The sequence below is a fragment of the Ixodes scapularis genome, unplaced genomic scaffold (assembly GCF_016920785.2).
Source record: "Ixodes scapularis isolate PalLabHiFi unplaced genomic scaffold, ASM1692078v2 PGA_scaffold1__304_contigs__length_218370807, whole genome shotgun sequence".
Classification (NCBI taxonomy): Eukaryota; Metazoa; Arthropoda; class Arachnida; order Ixodida; family Ixodidae; genus Ixodes; species Ixodes scapularis.
The window spans coordinates 119,566,259-119,585,022 of record NW_024609846.1 but is presented as its reverse complement, the minus strand read 5'-3'; the positions used below and the strand labels follow the sequence as shown (position 1 = coordinate 119,585,022).

The 18,764-nt window shown below is 46.0% G+C and overlaps 2 protein-coding genes across 2 annotated transcripts in view; one reads left to right on the top strand and one right to left on the bottom strand.

Moving 5' to 3' along the window:
* LOC8031398 (3-hydroxyanthranilate 3,4-dioxygenase) overlaps positions 1–7,549 on the top strand; it is a 36,021-nt gene extending 28,472 nt beyond the window's left edge. The window contains exons 3-5 of the mRNA XM_029976468.4: positions 2,818–3,068; positions 5,378–5,635; positions 7,016–7,549. Coding sequence (XP_029832328.2) covers positions 2,818–3,068; positions 5,378–5,635; positions 7,016–7,259 — 753 coding nt within the window. The 3' untranslated portion in view covers positions 7,260–7,549. The remainder of the gene's footprint in view (positions 1–2,817; positions 3,069–5,377; positions 5,636–7,015) is intronic.
* LOC8031397 (2-methoxy-6-polyprenyl-1,4-benzoquinol methylase, mitochondrial) overlaps positions 1–18,764 on the bottom strand; it is a 127,344-nt gene that overhangs the window by 76,649 nt on the left and 31,931 nt on the right. The gene's annotated exons all lie outside the window — the stretch shown is intronic.

Sequence of the window (18,764 nt, the reverse complement as noted above, 5' to 3'; positions counted from 1 at the left end):
GAAACGCATGTATCTCTAGCGAAACGTGCGTTCACGGAAATGGTCGTCGTCAAAATGTTTGCAAGCTGAAACGTACAAATGTGCAGCAAAAAAAAAAAAAAAAAAAAAAAGAAAATGGGGGGCATCTGTTTTGAAACGCGATACGTTCAAACGACCAGCCAACATCTGCTCCGGAATGCTCACGCCCACGTACTTCAGACTCAATTAACCTGACGTCAGACCAGTGAATGTAATGCTGAATGCAGGATTCCAGCAACGGCTATCAGATAATGTAGTGATTGCGCAGGCGAGCTGGTGGATGTTAACCATTTTGTTCTTAGAGAAGGGAATCAAGCCTGCTTCAGGTATAATCAATGATAATGTAGTGATTGCGCAGGCGAGCTGGTGGATGTTAACCATTTTGTTTCTTAGAGACGTGTCCTCGACAGTTCATTTTTCTTCTACTTTGAAACTTTACTCTTTTCATGCCTCAGTCTCGGGCTAAGAACAAAATGGCTATCAGATCGCGGCAAATCCCATCCCAGCTGACAGACAACACCTGTGCCAAGATATTGCGTCAAAATAGCTAACGCTCTTGTTTCGCTGAATGATAAACAGCCAGATTACGTAGGCTAATATTCCCCCAATAACGCGCTTTAGTGTCGCTAAAAGATAAGACACGAATGACGGAAATCGCGGTGAAAAAGGCGCAGTGCGATAAGACGATACGCCCGTCATAAACGGCGTTACAGGAACAAGCGTCGAAAAAAGCCAGCACGGCAACCGGAACGAGTTACATTTTTGAAAGGGAGGACTCCGAGACGCCTCTCATAAAGCCCTTTCATGTTTGAAAAGTAGCGCAAGGTGCGTCGAGGCACGAGGCACGTGCAGCACTCGGGAAGATCATGGCGGCACAGCGCAGCACTGAGCTAGATTTCAGACGAAGGTTCTTCCAGTTCTTCCCAGAGGTGGCGCACGGCACGTGTCTCGAGCATTTCCACAACAATGAATGGCGCCACTTTTCCCAGGATAGAGGGTCTTTAGCCTCTCAACGTAGGCAGCGCCGTCTAACGGCACCGATGGGCGTTAGAAGAGGAGGAGTTTGCAAACACGACGGCCTCGGGGTGCTTCCGACAAGCGGACAGGAGGTGTATACGTGTCTGCCCGTCATTCTTTTTTGTAGTTGGCTTGAAAAGTAACAAGAAGCGAAAGAATACAAGCGAGCTGGTAAGGAAACATCATAATCTAAAACCTTGAGATACGGATTAATAAAATAACGAAGAACACAAAATCTTTTTTCTATATTTCAAGGTTTTTGATTATGACGAGCAAGATTCGGACATGGACGAAGTAACACTCTCCGATTTGGTGCATGTACAGAGCTAATCACATTTGTCTATCCCTAAGTTCTAGCTATGGTGCTACCACGGTGTGGCAAGCACGTTCCCTAGTTCCAGGGTGAGAGACTTCAACATAAAGATAGTCGCAAATGTTTCTCTTAGATGAATATTGCAAAGGTCATATCTGAAAAATGCTCATATCTGAAAAAGTTTGGAGCACTAGGGCATCCCAAATCTGGCCGCGTTCTGCTGTTCCACGTTGATCACCCACATGACAGTCATCTTGTTGACCACGTGACTAAATTAGTTGCCGCATTCGCGGCAACTAATTTAGTCGCGTGGTCAACATGTAACAATCTGCTCGAGGGTTGTCCTGCCCGCTCTAACGAGGGCGCCGACCGCGGGGTACTGATATTGCGCTCTTTGCAAACACCAATAAAGTATTATCAATAGGGAACAAAAATAAAGCCCCGAGGGGTTATCACCAATGCCACTATCGAGAAAAAAAAAATATTGTAATGCTGTGCTTTTTAAAATTCATCAAAGTTTTATCAGGCTGGCCTGGTGTGTGTCGGCGACAAACGGGAGATAACTACTTCCGTCTGCCATTTTGGGGCTCTGGCTCATGGGAATCCTATGCGATTTCTCAGTAATAAAGAGAAAGTAACGCCATTTTGTGTTATCGGGAAATTCGCTGGTTCCAGCGGGCAACAAGCTTCGCCCCATTGGCCAAACTCTCTCGGTATAAACCGCTCTGCCCTCGAGCGGGTTGTTCCATGTGCCCCCACGAGACTAGATTAGTTGCCGCGAATGCCACCAGTCGAGCGCCCACCGGAGAAAGCCGCACGCACCCTCGTCATAGGCAAGTGTGATTAGCACTGTACCTCAGGGGATACTACACTCTGCTTCTCTCCACCCCAACATTTTTCTTCTAAAATAATAATTATATAATTTTCGCTCCCAAAAACAAACAAACAAGAACACTTTGCTTGCATTGAAAGTTTGGAACGATTGAGACTCCGAACCCAAATAAAAAATATTTTCGACAAATCCCGGTTGAAATCATGACAGTAAAATCAGCGGCACTTAAATCACGGTTAAAATAATTATTGTTATTTACTTGGCTAGTTCGTTCCTGTGTACTTCTTGAGAAAGTACAGCCGAACCAGTGCCGTCGGAATAGGGTAAAAGGGTGAAATTCCCCTACCCCCCCCCCCCCCCCCCCCCCAAATCTCCCTCCCACTCTCTTTCTCTCTCACACACACCACACGCACAGAATTTATTTTAGAGAAATCGAAGTAAAACGGTGGACCCGGCTTCGACTAACGATTGCAGTATCCAGAAGCTACACTTTGCCCCGTTGTTTTTCACAGAGATCAAGGAGCAAATCCTTGTGGTCCAACCGTGGTCTGTGCCAAAGCTGTTTGGTCATTGGCTGATGGCAAGGGACCTATAGTAGGCGCGTCTGCTGGCATACAATCATCCCGACTTCGCGCAGGTGTTCTACGTAGGAGGTCCAAACGTGAGGCGAGACTACCACATCGAGGAAGGCGAGGAATTCTTCTACATGCTCCGCGGGGACATGGTCCTCAAGGTGCTCGAGCGCGGACGTGCCAAGGACGTGGTCATCCGGGAAGGGGAAGTGTTCCTGCTGCCCGGGCGCATCGCCCACTCGCCCCAGAGGCTCGCGGACACCGTGGGACTCGTCGTGGAACGGGAACGTGCAAGCCACGAACAGGACTGTCTCAGGTCGGTGTCCCAAGTACGCGTGCTCTGGGCGTCGACATCTTGCTGCTGGCGTGTGTTGCCAGACCGGCGCCCAAACACGGTCCACGTCGTCAGACTGCCACTCGAGCAAAGCGTTTTTCATCCACGGCGGCCAGACTTGCTTTTGAGAAGTAGCAGCTTGCAAATGAGACGTTTGCAAAGCTACCACTTTCGCGGCGGACGAGGAGCCATATCACGTAGGTGATTACGCGTCCCGTGCGTCGGTGCGCGATTCTCGACGATCGCGTGACAATCCCAGCCTGTGGGATTGGCTTTGACAGCATGACTAAATGCCAGAGCCAGAGTACCGCCTTCCTTTTCCTCAGCTTCCTCATTGGTTGACAAGGGATCACATGTGTCAAAGGTTATTTTCGAGCTTGCGGAAAAGCGGCCTTCCGGAGCGCAGGGTTCGAGGAGGGCAGTGCTACCAACCCGAGGGATGTTCCCCTCAATCTAGGGACTTCGGACATCGTATAGGGAAAACAAAAAAGATTTTTTTCAAATCTAAGGATTTTTTTTTTTCGGGGAGGTATTATTTTGTTTGTAAAATTTGTGCAAACTGCAAATCGTTTTTTGTTTTTTTGTTTTTGTTTTTGTGTGTGTGTGACAACACAAAAGGTTTTTAGAGCTGTCTATATTTACACAGAAATTTTAGGAAAACGATTAGAAACAACACCAAGGTGGCATGCTGGGTACACATGCTTTCTGCTTAGAAAATTTTAAATGAACTAAAGTCAGGTATTGAGAAATGCGCAAAGTGCCATTTGTTTTAGATTTTTGCACGGAAACGTAATTGCTCTTATATTCTATCTCAGAAGTTGTCTTCAATACTATACTTCAGTTCTTACGAAAGTAGTGTATTTACAACAATCCCAGCAGCTACAACGCCGACATTATTTTCAAACTAAAACATCACAATAATTTTCCAAAAATCTAGGGAAATCTAGCGAATTTTCGGATACAGTTCGGGGAACAAGTGGCCTCAAAGGTTGGCAGCACTGGAGGAGGGATATATTTTTCGCTCTGCGTTCGCGAAATGTAGATCTAATGGCGCGTTTATACTTGCGGTTTGACGGGCGGATCCGCGCAGGCAGAAAGTGGACTTTGGAGTCGGGCGGCGAAATCGACTCGTCGCTGGCGAAAAATCTGGATCAGCCCGGGACCCGTATCCAGATTTTCTGCCAGCCGGCTCTAAAAGTCTGGCGATTTTCTGTCGATTTCGCCACCCGGCTCTTCCACTTTCCGCCTGCACGGATGAGCCCGGGAATCCTCATGTGTAAACGGGCCATTACGTTGCGTTCACACTTGCGAATTCGCGAGCGGATCCGCGCCGGCGGTGAGCGCGATTTGGAGCCGGGTGGCGAAATCGACTCGTTGCTGGCGGAAAATCTAGGTATGGGTCCCGGACCGATCTAGATTTTCCGCCAGCCGACGAGCGGATTTCACCTTCACCACTCGGCTCAAAAATCCGCTCGCCGCCGCGAATTCGCAAGTGCAAACGCACGATTACATTGAAGTCTGACGAGCAGGAGGCTTCTTGAAGCTTCGAACATCGTGCGTGGCGCTTAGACACGTGTAATTTCGTTCTTTTCATAACGCAAGCGCTTATTCAGAGCGGCCGTGCACAAGCAGACAACACGACAGCCGTCGCCGCAGAGCGAGCGTGCTCGTGCTTCCCAGGGAACCGGGAGACGCACGACGGTGCATGGCGCTGAACCGCTGTCTTATCTTGTCGTCCATATCACATGAGAAAATGACGTAGTAACAAACAGCGACATTTGAGCGAATCGACGTTTTAGCGGATAACGGCGACGCGTGTTAACCCCCCCCCCCCCCCCCCCTTTTTTTTTTTCAGTGATACGCGTCCCACTTTGAGGCCCGAGGAATACTTTGCACACTCTTTTTTTCTGCACAGTAGGGTACACAGCGAATGATTCACACCACTATTTACAAAAAAAAGAAAAGTTCAGATACAGATATTAACTTTCAAAGACAACCGGGCAGAAGCCAGAATGAGCACCTCCGCTGTCATTTATCGATGTCATAAAACTCGCGCATCATCGGTAGCCCCATAATGCATGGACACCGCAAAAATAAACAGCAGAGCCCGTTTTCGTACGACCCACTCAGTAGCAAACAGCCGCCTTTTACTATGCCCGGAAGGTTGAAGTGAATGTGTCCAATCACTTTGAATCTCTGTGTTCCAATTTTACCATAGCGGAGGTTGTGCTTAGCAGGCTCTCCGTGAGACCTCTCCGTTTAGGAAATGTCCATCTCGATGCCGGTCCCAGGTTCTACACAGACGACACGTGCAGCCAGGTGCTGCACGAGCGGTGGGTGTACTGTAAGGACCTCTACCACGACCTGGTGCCCCTCATCAACGAGTTCCTGGGATCCGAGCAGTGTCGCACAAACCGGCCCGGACCCGGGTCCTTCCTGGGCAAGCCGGCCTACGACGAGAACACAGAAACCACGCTGTCGCCGCCCTTCAACTTGAACCAGTGGCTCCAGAGGCACGACAACCTCCTGAGCCAACCCAACGCTAAGAGGTTGGTGGCAACGCTAAAGAGTCCGAGTGGCCTTCGGTAATGCGCCATACTAATGTCATAGGAGTTTACTGAGTCATAGGGCAGGACACTACTCAAGAGGGCCAGCGGTCGAACCCTTGGCTTAAAATGAGCGTAAGTAACAGGGTAGAATGCTAGTCAAGATAAAATATGCAGCGCAAAGTTTCAGCCTTGTACACTGATTGTGAAGGAAAGGATGGTAATTCCAATCAAGGACCCACCAACATCGCTCGGTCAACCCGTCCAACATTTTTTCCTCGATAGATACACAAAAAAAAGAAAACACATCTGAAGTGCGCGATTGTGAGAAATGTATTGTAGAAATTACTAAACTTTTCTAATAACACAGTTCTACAAATAACGTTTAAACCTCCTACATCTCCGAAGGTTTTACATTTTTTATTAAAATATCAATAAAGGAAAAATAACATTCCGCAGACACATTTATCAATAAATTCCAGTCTGGGAAAACGAAGAAAGATTCTTTTCTTTAGTTCCAATTTGAAACAACAGAACTAGAATAAATATTTTCCCGAAAAACGGAAAGGAGGAAAATGCATTCAAAGCCTCTACCTTTGATTTAAGGGGCACTGAAAACAGAAACAAACAAACCTTCGTGAAAACACTCGTCAGATGTTGGAGTACCTATTAAAAAAGACATTAAAAAAAAGTGTTTTGCGGAAAATTAAAATTTTCCAGGCATGCCCCTCTTTAACCAGAACCACACCCTAGCCAAAGAATAAATTAGCCTTTGATTGCACAATGTTCCAAGGAGCCACATGCGCCGTTTGTGACGCGAGTTTTGCTGTAGCCAGAGAGATGATACACTAAATTTATGATGCCACACCAGCAGCGATAGTAGACTCCCGACATAATCAAGATCCCGTGATGAAGAAACTAAATTGCAAGCACCTGGGAAAAATGCTCGAGATAGCACCGAAGAAGACTGCTAGTCTAATTGACTACTGACGTCTTCAGCTTCAGAACAGCCCCTGTAATCTCTTAAATTATCACCGTCATAAATATTGAGTTCAATTGCGAATGCCCAAGAGAAAATTAAGCAGGTGGTCAGATGAGGCTTTTCCATATGGAAGGATGTTAACAACTTTTTGAACTGATAATGATCAGAGCCATTTAACGAGAAAAGCGCTCATCCCTGCGCTTGGGCGGAGATGTATGTTGAAACATTCCGCTTGTTGTAAATAACTCCCTACCCAATCATAGGCTCTTCAACAGCTGGGGTGACTGTAGACCTAGGACAAATGTGTAATCACATCTGGACCTCCACTCTCAACCTTCCTAACAATCACCGTTTCTTATTATCAGTGACTATATTTCAACATGTTTTCTCCCACAATGCAGGGACCTGTTTGAGGGCAAGCACCAGACAAAGGCCCTCGTCCTGGGTAATGGGAGCCACGACTCCCAGTGCGAGAACACTGAGACGTTTCTCTGGCAGAGGGTCGGCTCTGCGAAGGTAGACGTCCAGGGCACCAAATACGTGTTAGCTCCGAACGAGACTCTCCTGGTTCGCGAACCGGGCCTCTTCACGCTCATCAACGATGTACAGGGGCGCACCGTTGCCCTCAGCATGCCACCTAAGTGAGACCGGCGACAAGACAGTGCATAGCTTGCAAACTTCAGTGCAAACTCTTTGGTACCTGTCGGAGTTAGTCACTATGCTTGTTAGTAACCGGTTAACCAAAGAAAGAACGCCCAGGACAAGCAGCGGTAGGAAAAGTAACGCCTTCAGTGGAAGGAGAGAAAAAGAATCACTTAAACATGACACAGCAGCGACGCCCTGGTCTGCGTGTTTTCTTCATCTCCATCATCACAGCAGTAGAGGCAGTATGTGACATTGTGTGTATTGTTTCTATTAAAAGCTTCACTCTCTCAGCTGACTTTCTGTGTTTACCAAGTCGTGAAGAATATTGTAAACCTGATAAAATGAGTTGAAAGCCTATACGGCCAGAAAGACTAGTGAAATGTGCCTGCTTGTGCGTGGAAGAGGGAGTGATTTTGTGTTCGACGAACGTGACGAAGCTCCGCAGCTGTTGATTGCTCACCGGCGGTGGTGGAGAGCAGAGACAACATCTCGGTCGAGATTTCCTTGTTCTTCAATAAAACATAACATAACCTTCGAGGCATTCCCTGTCCCCTTTCTTGACGGCCAAGTCTTCATTTGTAAAGAGCCGATAGATTTTCGAAGGAAGAAGAAAAGGTAAGACAGCTATTGCTAGGAGTCAAACTACCAAACGACGCGGACATCTGGCACCTGAACACCTGAGCCTGATGACACTGCTTCTTCTGCGCCAGGGGCAGATAATGATATTGCTCGCTCTGATCAGAGCGATACAGAGGGCAAAGACAAAAGCAGCTAGCCTTTTTGTCTAGACACTATCGTTTCAAACAGAGCTCGGTACCGTGATGTCACTGAATACGCTGCGCAAGAAGCAGATGAACTTGCTTGCGGTATAGACTAAAGCAAGAGTCACAAACATGCAGTCGGTGTGACTCTGGGATGCAACCCATGAGCCTCCTGGTTCTATGCACTACCCTGTCCTCTCGGAGGTTGGGAGCTGTGTCAGCTGACCAAGTATGCAGAGGATGTCTGTCATATGTCCGGTTCAAGTAACCCAAACACTGTTGTCACCTTCGATAAATGCTTCATCAGGAGCTGTTATTCTCTGCATGGGCCCAACAGACAAGATTTCCACCGACGATGCAAATATTTTCAGAAAGTGACAAAGACGACATGAAAATAGAATAACAGGGCAAAAGCTTGTAATCTTCCAGAGATCAATGAACACGGTGACGTTAATAAATGCTCATACTGTCTTAGAATGTAACCACTGCCATAAGAAAGCGAAGCACTAGGTATGAAAGACATTTTTTGGGGTAGTGGGAACTCCTGCTTTTTGGAGGACTGTGAGACCAGTTACAACCACCTGCCAGTTTCATAATATATAGATGGTTGATTGATTATTAGGTGTTTAATGGCGCAAAAAGCAACATAGGCCATGCTGCGCCAAAGAGATAATTAAAAGACTCTATAGTAGAAGGAAGGAATTACTATGCAATGCACTATGCAGAGGATCTATAACTGGTGCAGGTAGCCAGTTTTTTTAAGAAAATCTAAAATGTGATCAAAAGGAACTAAAGGTTCATCTCCCAGTAAGAAGACTGGATGAAATGGAAGATATCCAGAAAGTAAAGGAAAACTCGTCCGGCGTTCCTGATCAAAAAATTTGCAGTGCCATAGAATATGCAGTATAGTTAGCGATTCACCGCAATGCTCACAGACTGGGGTGTCCTCACCACAAAGAAGATGTCGATGGGTGATACGTGAATGTCCAATTCTCAAGCGACACATTAAGACTTCATGGCGACGGTCTCTATGGTGCGAACTCTCCCATAACTCCAAACGTGGTTTGATAACATGTAGCTTATTATTTATTTCTTTGTCCCAGTCTTGCTGCCAGGCATAATAAACTGCTTTTTTGAGAACCGGTTTAAAATCTTCTTGAGGCAGCTGAACAGGTGTTTCCAGAGCATCCTTAACGGAGGCTGCTAGCCTATCCGCCTTTTCATTACCTGAAATTCCCACATGGCTTGGTACCCAGCACAGCTTGATATTGTATCCCATTTGGAAAGCCAGGTTTAACTCTGCCTGTACTTGTTGCACGAGCAGATTCTTAGAATCATTGAGAGAACAGAGAGAAAGGATAGCACTCTGGGAGTCCACAAACAAAATAGCTTTTTTGATGTTGTTGCCTAATATATATTCAATAACCATGAGCACACCATAAAGTTCTGCAGTAAAAATGCTGGCAACAGAGTGAAGCCGTCGAGCTTTTACAAAGTGTTCTGAATATACAGCTGAACCGACAAAGTGTGGAGTTTTTGCACCATCAGTGAAGAATTGTGCATAGTCCTTATACTTAGCTTGCAAGGCCATAAACTCTTGCTGAAGAACTAGTGGTGCAACAGATCGCTTATTGTATTTCGCTAGCGACCAGTCACAGGTATAGTGAACCGCCTTCCAAGGAGCAATGCTTCGAACTCTCGTCATCAAGCTACGCTCAGGGAGCGCAAGTTGCAGGGATGTAGACATGTATTGAATGCGGAGGCATAAAGGCCGTACTATACTTGGCTTGTTCTCAAAAAGACGTGAAAAAGGAGATACCTGCAAGCAACGATAGGATGGGTGTTCAGGATCAGATTTGACTTTATAACTATAGCATAGGCTGAGGAACTGTCTTCGCTTTTCTAGTGGCATTTGGTGCGTCTCTGCATACAAACTCGGAACAGGCGACGTTCGGAAGGCCCCCGTGGCAAGTCGAAGCCCAAGGTGATGCACAGGATCCAGCATTTTTAAAGATGACGGTCGTGCCGAGCCATATACAACTGCACCATAATCGAGACGGGAACGAACCAGCGAGTTGTAGAGTCGCAGGAGGCATCTCCTGTCAGAACCCCAGGAGACGTGTGCAAGTACCTTGGGAACATTGGCAGATTTAAGACACTTTCGCTTCAGTTCCTTTAGATGGGGCTGAAAAGTGAGCTTCTTATCAAAAATAACACCCAAAAACTTGTGTTCATGCCTAACGGTTATGTCAGTGCCATTCATCTGCAAGCTGGGATCTAGCGACAACCCCCGACGTAATGAAAAAGGCACGCACACTGTTTTTTCTGGTGCAAACCGAAAACCATTTTCATCAGCCCACTTACTCATCCTATTTATTGCTATCTGCAATTGGCGCTCACAAATTGACAAGTTGCATGAGGAGAAAGCAATCTGGACATCGTCTACGTACAATGAATAAAAAACTGATGATGGTATAACTGCAGCGAGGCTGTTGATCTTAATTGCGAACAAGGTAACACTCAAGACACCTCCCTGTGGGACGCCGTTTTCCTGTGTAAAAACATCCGAGAGCGTGGATCCCAGGCGGACCTGAAAACAACGGTCTGTCAAGAAGTCCTTTATGCAACGCAGCATGCGACCTCGAACACCGCACCTATACAGCTCCTGAAGTATTCCGTACCGCCATGCCGTATCATAAGCTTTCTGTAAATCAAAAAAGACAGAAAGGCAATGCTGCCGGTTCACAAAAGCCTCACGAACAAAAGTCTCTAACCGGACAAGGTTATCCAAGGTTGAGCGACCTCTTCTAAAACCACACTGGTTTTTATCGAAAATTTTCTTTTGTTCTAGAATGTATACTAGCCTTCTGTTTATAAGCCGTTCATAAGTTTTTCCTAGACAACTAGTCAAAGCGATAGGCCGATAACTTGCTGGTAGGGAAGGGTCTTTGCCAGGCTTCAAGATGGGAATGATGTGTGCTTGCTTCCAGCACTGTGGAAAACAAGAAGCTGCCCATAAATGATTAAAGAAAGACAACAAATTCATCAAGGATTCAGCCGACAAGTGCCTCAGCAGTTCATAATGAATCATATCTGGGCCAGGTGCTGACTGCTTCCTTACTGCAAGGGCTATTTCAAGTTCATACATTGTGAACGGCCGGTTGTAACCAGTATCACTTCCAGAGAAATCAATTGGCTGTTTTTCTGCCAAAGACCTGAACTTTTTAAATTTAGTACTGTAATTTGAAGAACTGGAGACCTCTCGAAAATGATCAGCAAGAATGTCAGCCTGATCTTTTAGTGATGGGGATGATGAAGGAAAAAGGGGAATACTGAAGGAGTGGTAAGTACCCCGAATTTTCCGAACACGATCCCATACCTCTTTTGCAGGAACAAAACTGTTCAGAGAGGATACATATTTTACCCATGAGGTCCTCTTGGCTTGTTTTCGTGTCCAACGAGCTTTTGCTTTGCACTGTTTGAATTTAATCTTGTTCTGAACAGTCGGGTACCGCCGAAACCTTCCCCAAGCCTTATTCTGAGCTTTTATGGTGGTCGTACAGTCCTTGTTCCACCAAGGCCTGCATTTCTTGGGAATATTTCCAGAAGTTCGGGGAACTGACAGAGAAGCAGCATATATAATTTTTTCAGTAAGGTAAAGAGTCGCTTCCTCAGGAGACATAGCTAAAAAAACAGCGGGATCGACGGCTGCCTCCAGAGAAAATAAAGACCAGTCGGCTTTATCTAATTTCCACTTGGGAGCACAAGCTCGAAGAGAAGGAAGGGATACTGAACTTTCTAAAATTACAGGAAAATGGTCACTACCAAAAGGATTTTCTAAAACCTTCCAAGAAAAACAAGGAAGTAAAGCAGGTGATGATATGGAAAGATCAATGGAAGTAAAAGTATTATGAGGTGCACTAAAAAAAGTCGGTTGTCTCTTGTTTAAAAGGCAAAGGCCAGATGACAGTAAAAAACGTTCTATGACACCACCACGGGAGTCTTGACGACCACTGCCCCACATGGGGTGGTGTGCATTAAAATCTCCTAAGATTAAAAAAGGTTGCGGGAGTTGGCCCACAAGTCCTTGCAGGTCATGTACATGCACTGGAAGGTTTGGTGGAAGGTAAAGCGAGACAATTGTAATTAGGCGGTCAAGCAGAACACGAACTGCTACTGCCTCTAAGTGGGTCGCAAGAGGGACAGGAGCACAGGCAATACCACTCTGCACAACCACAGCTACTCCACCAGAAGAGCTGTTGCAAGAAACACGGTCCTTTCTAAAAACCTGATGTCGCCGTAATACCTGTGTATGTGTTTCATTAAGATGAGTCTCCTGTAAACAGATGGCAACAGGCTGGAGCTCATCGAGAAAAAAGTTGACATCATCAATATTTCGTAAAAGACCGCGGCAGTTCCACTGCATTATACCTATATTTTTAACCATTTAAAACAAAATAAGTATAACATACAAATTCTACTAAAAAGCTATATTCCTTACGGTTTAAAATCTATTTTTACACGCGGTGCACTTTGTTTTTTGGGGGGGTTATTCTGCCTCCGATTAGAGTCACCGGAGGCAGAGGGGGTGGACTCTGATCTTGAGAGGAGAGCCTCCTCATCAGATCTCGACCCACCCTCATCCATGGGCTCGTCTGCAGTTGCTGGCAGCTGGCCCTTGGAGGTCGACTGCTTTGGCACTTCCCCAGGCTTCCTCTGGGGAGCAGAGGTGTGGGGAGGTAGGCTCCGACCCCGAGAGGTCGAAGCAGCTGGTTGAGCAGGAGACGTCATCTCCTGTTCTGGGGTGGATGCTGGCAAGGCAGCATTCACCTTGCGGTTCGGAGGCGGTGCCACCGGCGCCGCTCCCGGGGGTTTCGAGGGGGACCGTGATGGGAGATGCAGGTCGTCCGGAGACGTCTGCGTTCCCATCGAAACCATTGGCCGAGCTGGTCCCCTCCGCACGGCCTCGGCATAAGTGCCTTTTGAAACAAAGGCAAAACGCTTCTTTGCCTCAGTATACGTGATGTTTTCAGTGACTTTTAATGTAACAACTTCTTTCTCGTCTTTCCACACAGGGCAAGAGCGGGAGTATGCCGGGTGGTTGCCACCACAGTTTGCGCAATGGGGCTCATTATTGCACGCATCTGTGACGTGCTCCTTGCTGGAGCACTTTGCACAGGTGTCCCTTCCCCGACAGTTCCGTGACCCATGGCCGAACCTCTGGCACTTAAAGCACCGTTGAGGGTTCGGCACATAAGGTCGGACACGGCACTGAAGGTAACCTGCTTTTACAGTCTGTGGCAGAGTGGTTGAATCGAAAGTCAAAATGATGTGTTTTGTCTTCCGTTCCACACCATCACGGCGGATAGTGATTCGTCGTGCATCTGTAACTCCTTGACTAGAGAGGCCCTCAATTATCTCTGGCTCAGGTGAGTCAAGCAAGTCATCCTCAGAAATGACTCCTTGAACACTGTTCAGTTTGCGGTGAGGACTGACGCTTACCTTGTAGTCGGAGACAAGGTTGAGTTTGAGAAGGGCATCACTCTGCTGCTTTGTGTTGACCTCGACAAGGAGATCATCAGAAGCCATCTTTTTTGCACTGTAATTGGAGCCAATAACACCTTCAAGAACTTTGGAGACCAGAAAGGGAGAAAGTTTGCCAAGTGGCTTGTCACCTTCCGAGTGCATTACAAGGAATTTCGGGAATTTCTGCAGTACGAAAGATTCTTTCATCATGTTCAGTGCTTCGGTGCGGCCCCTTTTGGGGGGCCGATCAAAAGGTTTAAGTTTGGAACCCATATGAAGGGGGAGGGTTTTCGGAAACTGTGGTGCACCGCCCACCACCGAGCCCAACAAGGGAATAGGTAACGCTCCATAACAAGAATGGCTTGGCTGAAGACGTTACTCTATTAGTGCTGCCCAGTTTCTATAACCAAGTGTGGTTCTAGACAAGGTGTCTGTCGCCACCCAGGGTTAGCCCTTGCCGCCAAAAGAGTTGAAAAAGGAAAGAAGAGAAATGAGAAGAGTGAAAAGAAGGAGAAGACAAGGGTGAATGGAAGGGAGGGGATAGTAGAAGTGGCAACTAGACTGAATCATCCTGGCCGGGCCTTACCAGGACTCCCGTCTATGAGAAGCGGGGGCCGAAGTGGTGTATTGCCTCGCCCGGGGGGCCCCGAAGGGTCCAAACCTACCCCGGGCTTGGCTCAACCACCAGGATGCCCTTTTCCCCAGACACGGGAAAGCCACGCACAGCCATACGTGGGCGGGCGAACCCGCATGGCTCGGGGTCCGTGGAGACGCCACTCTCCAAACACCTGCTTTCACAGGTGCCCCCTGCGGGGTAATATATAGATGGCACCACAGCACTTGCAAGAGGGTAGACAATGTGATGACCAACAGAATGTAAGCTGATTGAGGCACTCAATCAGCTTAGATGATATTAAACAACAATGCTTCCATTTGGCTCATTGCTGCTAACAGTTTTGGAGTACATAATACATGGACATTTTAAAGCAACACGTCTGCTATGAAAAGACCACAGAATATGTAAAACAATGATGCACATCTGCATATGTAGAGCCCTATACAACATAGGAAGAGTAGTAATTTGTTTCGTCACTTCAGATGTGTGAAGGATGTACAAGGGGGTTGTTTTTATTCGGTCGCTGATTTACATGATAGCAAAGAACAGTTTTTCAACGACCAACGTTTAGAGACTGACACAGTTTCTTCTTCTCGTACAATTGAGAATAGTAATTAAAAAAAGTAATGGCACTCAAAATCAGAAACGACTAATTCGAGATAACGTCATCAGCTGTAACAGACGTCAGGTAGAGAGTGCAAAATGATAAATAGAAACTAATTAGAAAGAATAGTTAGAAAAATGTCCGAGGACACCTAAGCACTTGCTATGAGTAGTGAATGCGAAAGCATGCCACCTGCGACATATTGCTTCCGTCTCGCATTGTTGAAGGGCCTTGTCCTTTTGCCGCCTCAGATGCTTTGGCCGTGTTCCAAAATTTACTCGATGTTACTCCAGGGTAAGGGTATTGTACCCTTGGCGTTCTAAAAGCTACCCGCGTCCAGCGTTTGTCAATCTGTGCTGTCACATGATACGATCCACCGGAGTAACTCGGATCCATTTGGGTAAAATTCGGAACACAGCCTTGGAATCACAATCCGCTTGCGCCTTATGCTTTCAAAAGGCTTTGTTCTGTATCCTAGCGCATTGCACCACTGCTCGTTGTTCTGCCTGCCGTGTATTTGTAGACTTGACAATGATGGTGGATTTTGCTGCCTGCCTTCTCGCTTGTTGTGCTGCGCTATTTCGCTCCCCTAGTTCATTTGGAGTGTACTTGACTGGACAGGCAGGTTTCAACACTCCCGAGATTGCAGCCACCGACAATGTAGACGCTTGAGGCGCCGCCATGTTCATTGGTGCCAAAAGGAGCAGAAGCGACCGAGCGCACGCCACCATGTTCCTTATACCAGCGCGGGACCCACAGTGCCATAGTTCCTTGAAACTATGAAGCGTGCCAGCCAATGGGAGCCTCATTCCGTCAAACTATGACACGTACCAGCCAATGGGAGCCTATCGATCAAATCGCTGCTAGAGACGACAGCCTTCACTCCGTTGGGACAGGGAAATTTAGGTGCCGTTTGGCGTGGCTTCAAAAGCTGATAACGCCGGTTTGCTCCATGGGAAAGTTAAGGCCCGTTCACACTCTTGCGACCGAGTACGGCTGAGAGAAACGAGATCTCTTAAAACTTCTTAAATGTTTTTAGAATGAGGGAACACACTGGCATTGTGGCGCCATCTATGCGGTTACCCTGGAACTGCATTTCATAAGAGCGAAGGTTTTGCGGGGTTTCCAAGGTCAAACGTGCGTAATACTCATAGAAAGGCTTGTTTATAACATTGGCAAAAGTTTTTCGAGCCAAGAAAGAAAGGATAATGCGCGAGAAATAAAAGTATGCCGGACTGCCGAGTTTACACTGCTTCCCAATAGATGGTGCCAGTGTGTTATCTGGTTTAAGAAGTTTTAAGGAACCCAGGTTTAAGAGGTCGCAAGAGTGTGAACGGGCCTTTAATTCTTTTGCATTAAAAAGACTGCCATAAGAAAACATATTTTAGCATGTGTGAAAAAGACGCCGACAGATGCTTAGGGTATGTGCCCTTGGTTTTAGCATGATCAGATGCTGCAGTGCCACCTCAAGTAAACGTTAAATGGTTGCATCTTACGAATGCAACCGAATGCAACCGACTGCAACGGCACCACCTGGCATAGAGAAACAAAACCCATAGGAGCATGCAGCACATGCAATTACTTTTGAAAACAATGAAACCCAGAACCGTTCACTACAGCAACTGCGCAGCTCTGCCGCGTTGCAACACTTCATTCAATAAACTAGCAAATACTATAGTCATTCGGAGGATGAGACCGACAAGGTGTCTGTTTGTGACGCTAAAGGCCCGCTCACACACTTGGGACTCCTTAGAACCGAGCGCATTAAGACTTCTTAAAATCTCACGACAGGAGAACACACTGACATGCTGGCACCATCTATGTGGCGACCCTGGAATTGCATTTCACTGGAGTGAAGGTTTGGTGGTATTTGCAAGGTCAAATATACATACTACTTATTAGGAATATTTGTTCTTAATATTGACAAAAGTTTTTCAGGCCGAGCCAAAACGATTGATGCCCGAAAGAAGTTGAAAATATACGGGACCGCCCAGTGCTCCACTGCTACCCAATAGGTGGTACCAGTCTGTCATCTCGTCGTAAGAGATTTTAAGAGGTCCCAAGGTACTCGGTTTTAAGGAGTCACAAGTGTGTGTACAGGGCTCTAGCTTTCAGCCGCACTTTGGCTGCGTGAGCAGCTAGAAGCTTGTGAGCCAATGAATTGTAGGAAGCTCAGACTGGAAACGGATCGAGAAAGAGAGAATGAAGACTGTGGACTGATGGACCTCCCTGCCATTCTTATCCTGTCAGTGAGTATGCCATTGCGTCACATACTAGGTAGGGTTTTGTGTTTAAAATCTGAAAAATACGCTCGTAACACTTTCATCAATTCATATTTATTCGGAAAAACTCGGAATTTCGATGTCACGATGGTGATAAAAAAAAAGGAACAGTATTCTACAAATAAGCTTGGTCAGAGCACAGGGTCAGTGGTTCTGAGGAGAGGCCTTTGTGATTTCTTTCTGCTTCTATAGCTTTTTCATATAACTTGTGATTCAATTCAAATGAAATTTACATAGCTTATTTCCCATTACAATCTGACTACAAGTATATACTTGGTTTTGATGTAACCTAATTACTTTCGTTAATATTGAAAATTTTATTTGCAAAAATTATAGGAAAAATTAGGACAAATTGAATTACTAAAATAAAAAAATAAACATATCAGTGAACTAAAAGGTATGTGGAATCCAATAAGGTATAAATGAAAGCTCTAGGATGCTTTATAAGCTTTTTAGGAGATTTTTGAACTTTTCAATTTCAAAATGATTTGTTGCAGGATGCCTAAAAGGCACATAAAAAAAGTCTGATACCCTATTTAATATATTTGTACCCCTTATTGCACATGTCACACATACACCTACCAGAGAAAGAAAAAGATATGAAGATTAGACACGTGCAAGTGGAGATATGGCTTCCATAAAATAGTACAGGGTGTAAATAGTTCACTCAGAAATAATATAAAAAAAAAACATCCTCAGATTCATTTTACTTTGTTTCCAAGAGAATATTTCAAGATGAGAAAGATTTATTTATAGAAAATCCTTCAGGACAAGATGGTAAGTGCCTGCCAATCTTCAAGAAACACAATTTCAAAAATGTGTTTTCTTAGCATGTTTTTGCCTCAAAGAGCAGTGTCTCCCCTCAAAATCTCGAACTATCGATTAAAAGGGGTTCGCCGTTTATCTCAACAAGTTGTTTCTTCCGGACGACGGGTCATTGTATATTTGGGTCACGACAAAAGCCACTGTCCTAGTCTTCAGTATGAACTTCTTAAAAGAAGGTGGATTTGCTTTCTCATAAAAGCGAAACCTATGATCACAGAAGGCAGGGTGGTAGCTAAAGGTTCTATCTCACCACTCCATTTTGTGCAGCCTCAGGGTGAAGCGGTAGAATAGGATGGCGAGAAAACAAGCTTTCCAGAGATTGCGTCAAAGAGGTGCGAAGAGGCGATTTTAAAGTATCAACATTTGTTAAAGCAACACTTGTTTGCAAGTTTTGTCGTGGGACAGTTAGTAGTACAGTCGCTGAATGATTTTTCAAACGCCAACAATTCGGACTTGTTCGGTATTTTGCACGTAAAGGAGGAACCTTGACCAACCCAACAGAAACAGTGCATATTCATGACCAATCTTTCGGACAGGTTGAAGTCCTAAAGTTAAATTTTTTGGACAAAATCATTACGAGCGATCAGCACGAAACACCACTGAGAAGCACCACCGAGAAGCCGCCATTTTAGATTCTATGTTGGCTGCACATGGATTGGCTTGGTTTGGCAGCGCTACTGGAGTACTGCTAAGTCCTACCGCTAGACGACGCTATGCTACGGCTTTTTTCTTTTCTAGCTGCGCAACATTATCATTATCATTGCTACCAGTTTGCTTTGTTCATTTGCCATTCAGCAGCCGTGGACTTGCGCCTCTAATCTTGTCTCGGTGAATTGTGTTATCGGACTACATTGGCTTGAACGTCATGGCCCCATCTGTTCTACCGCCGCT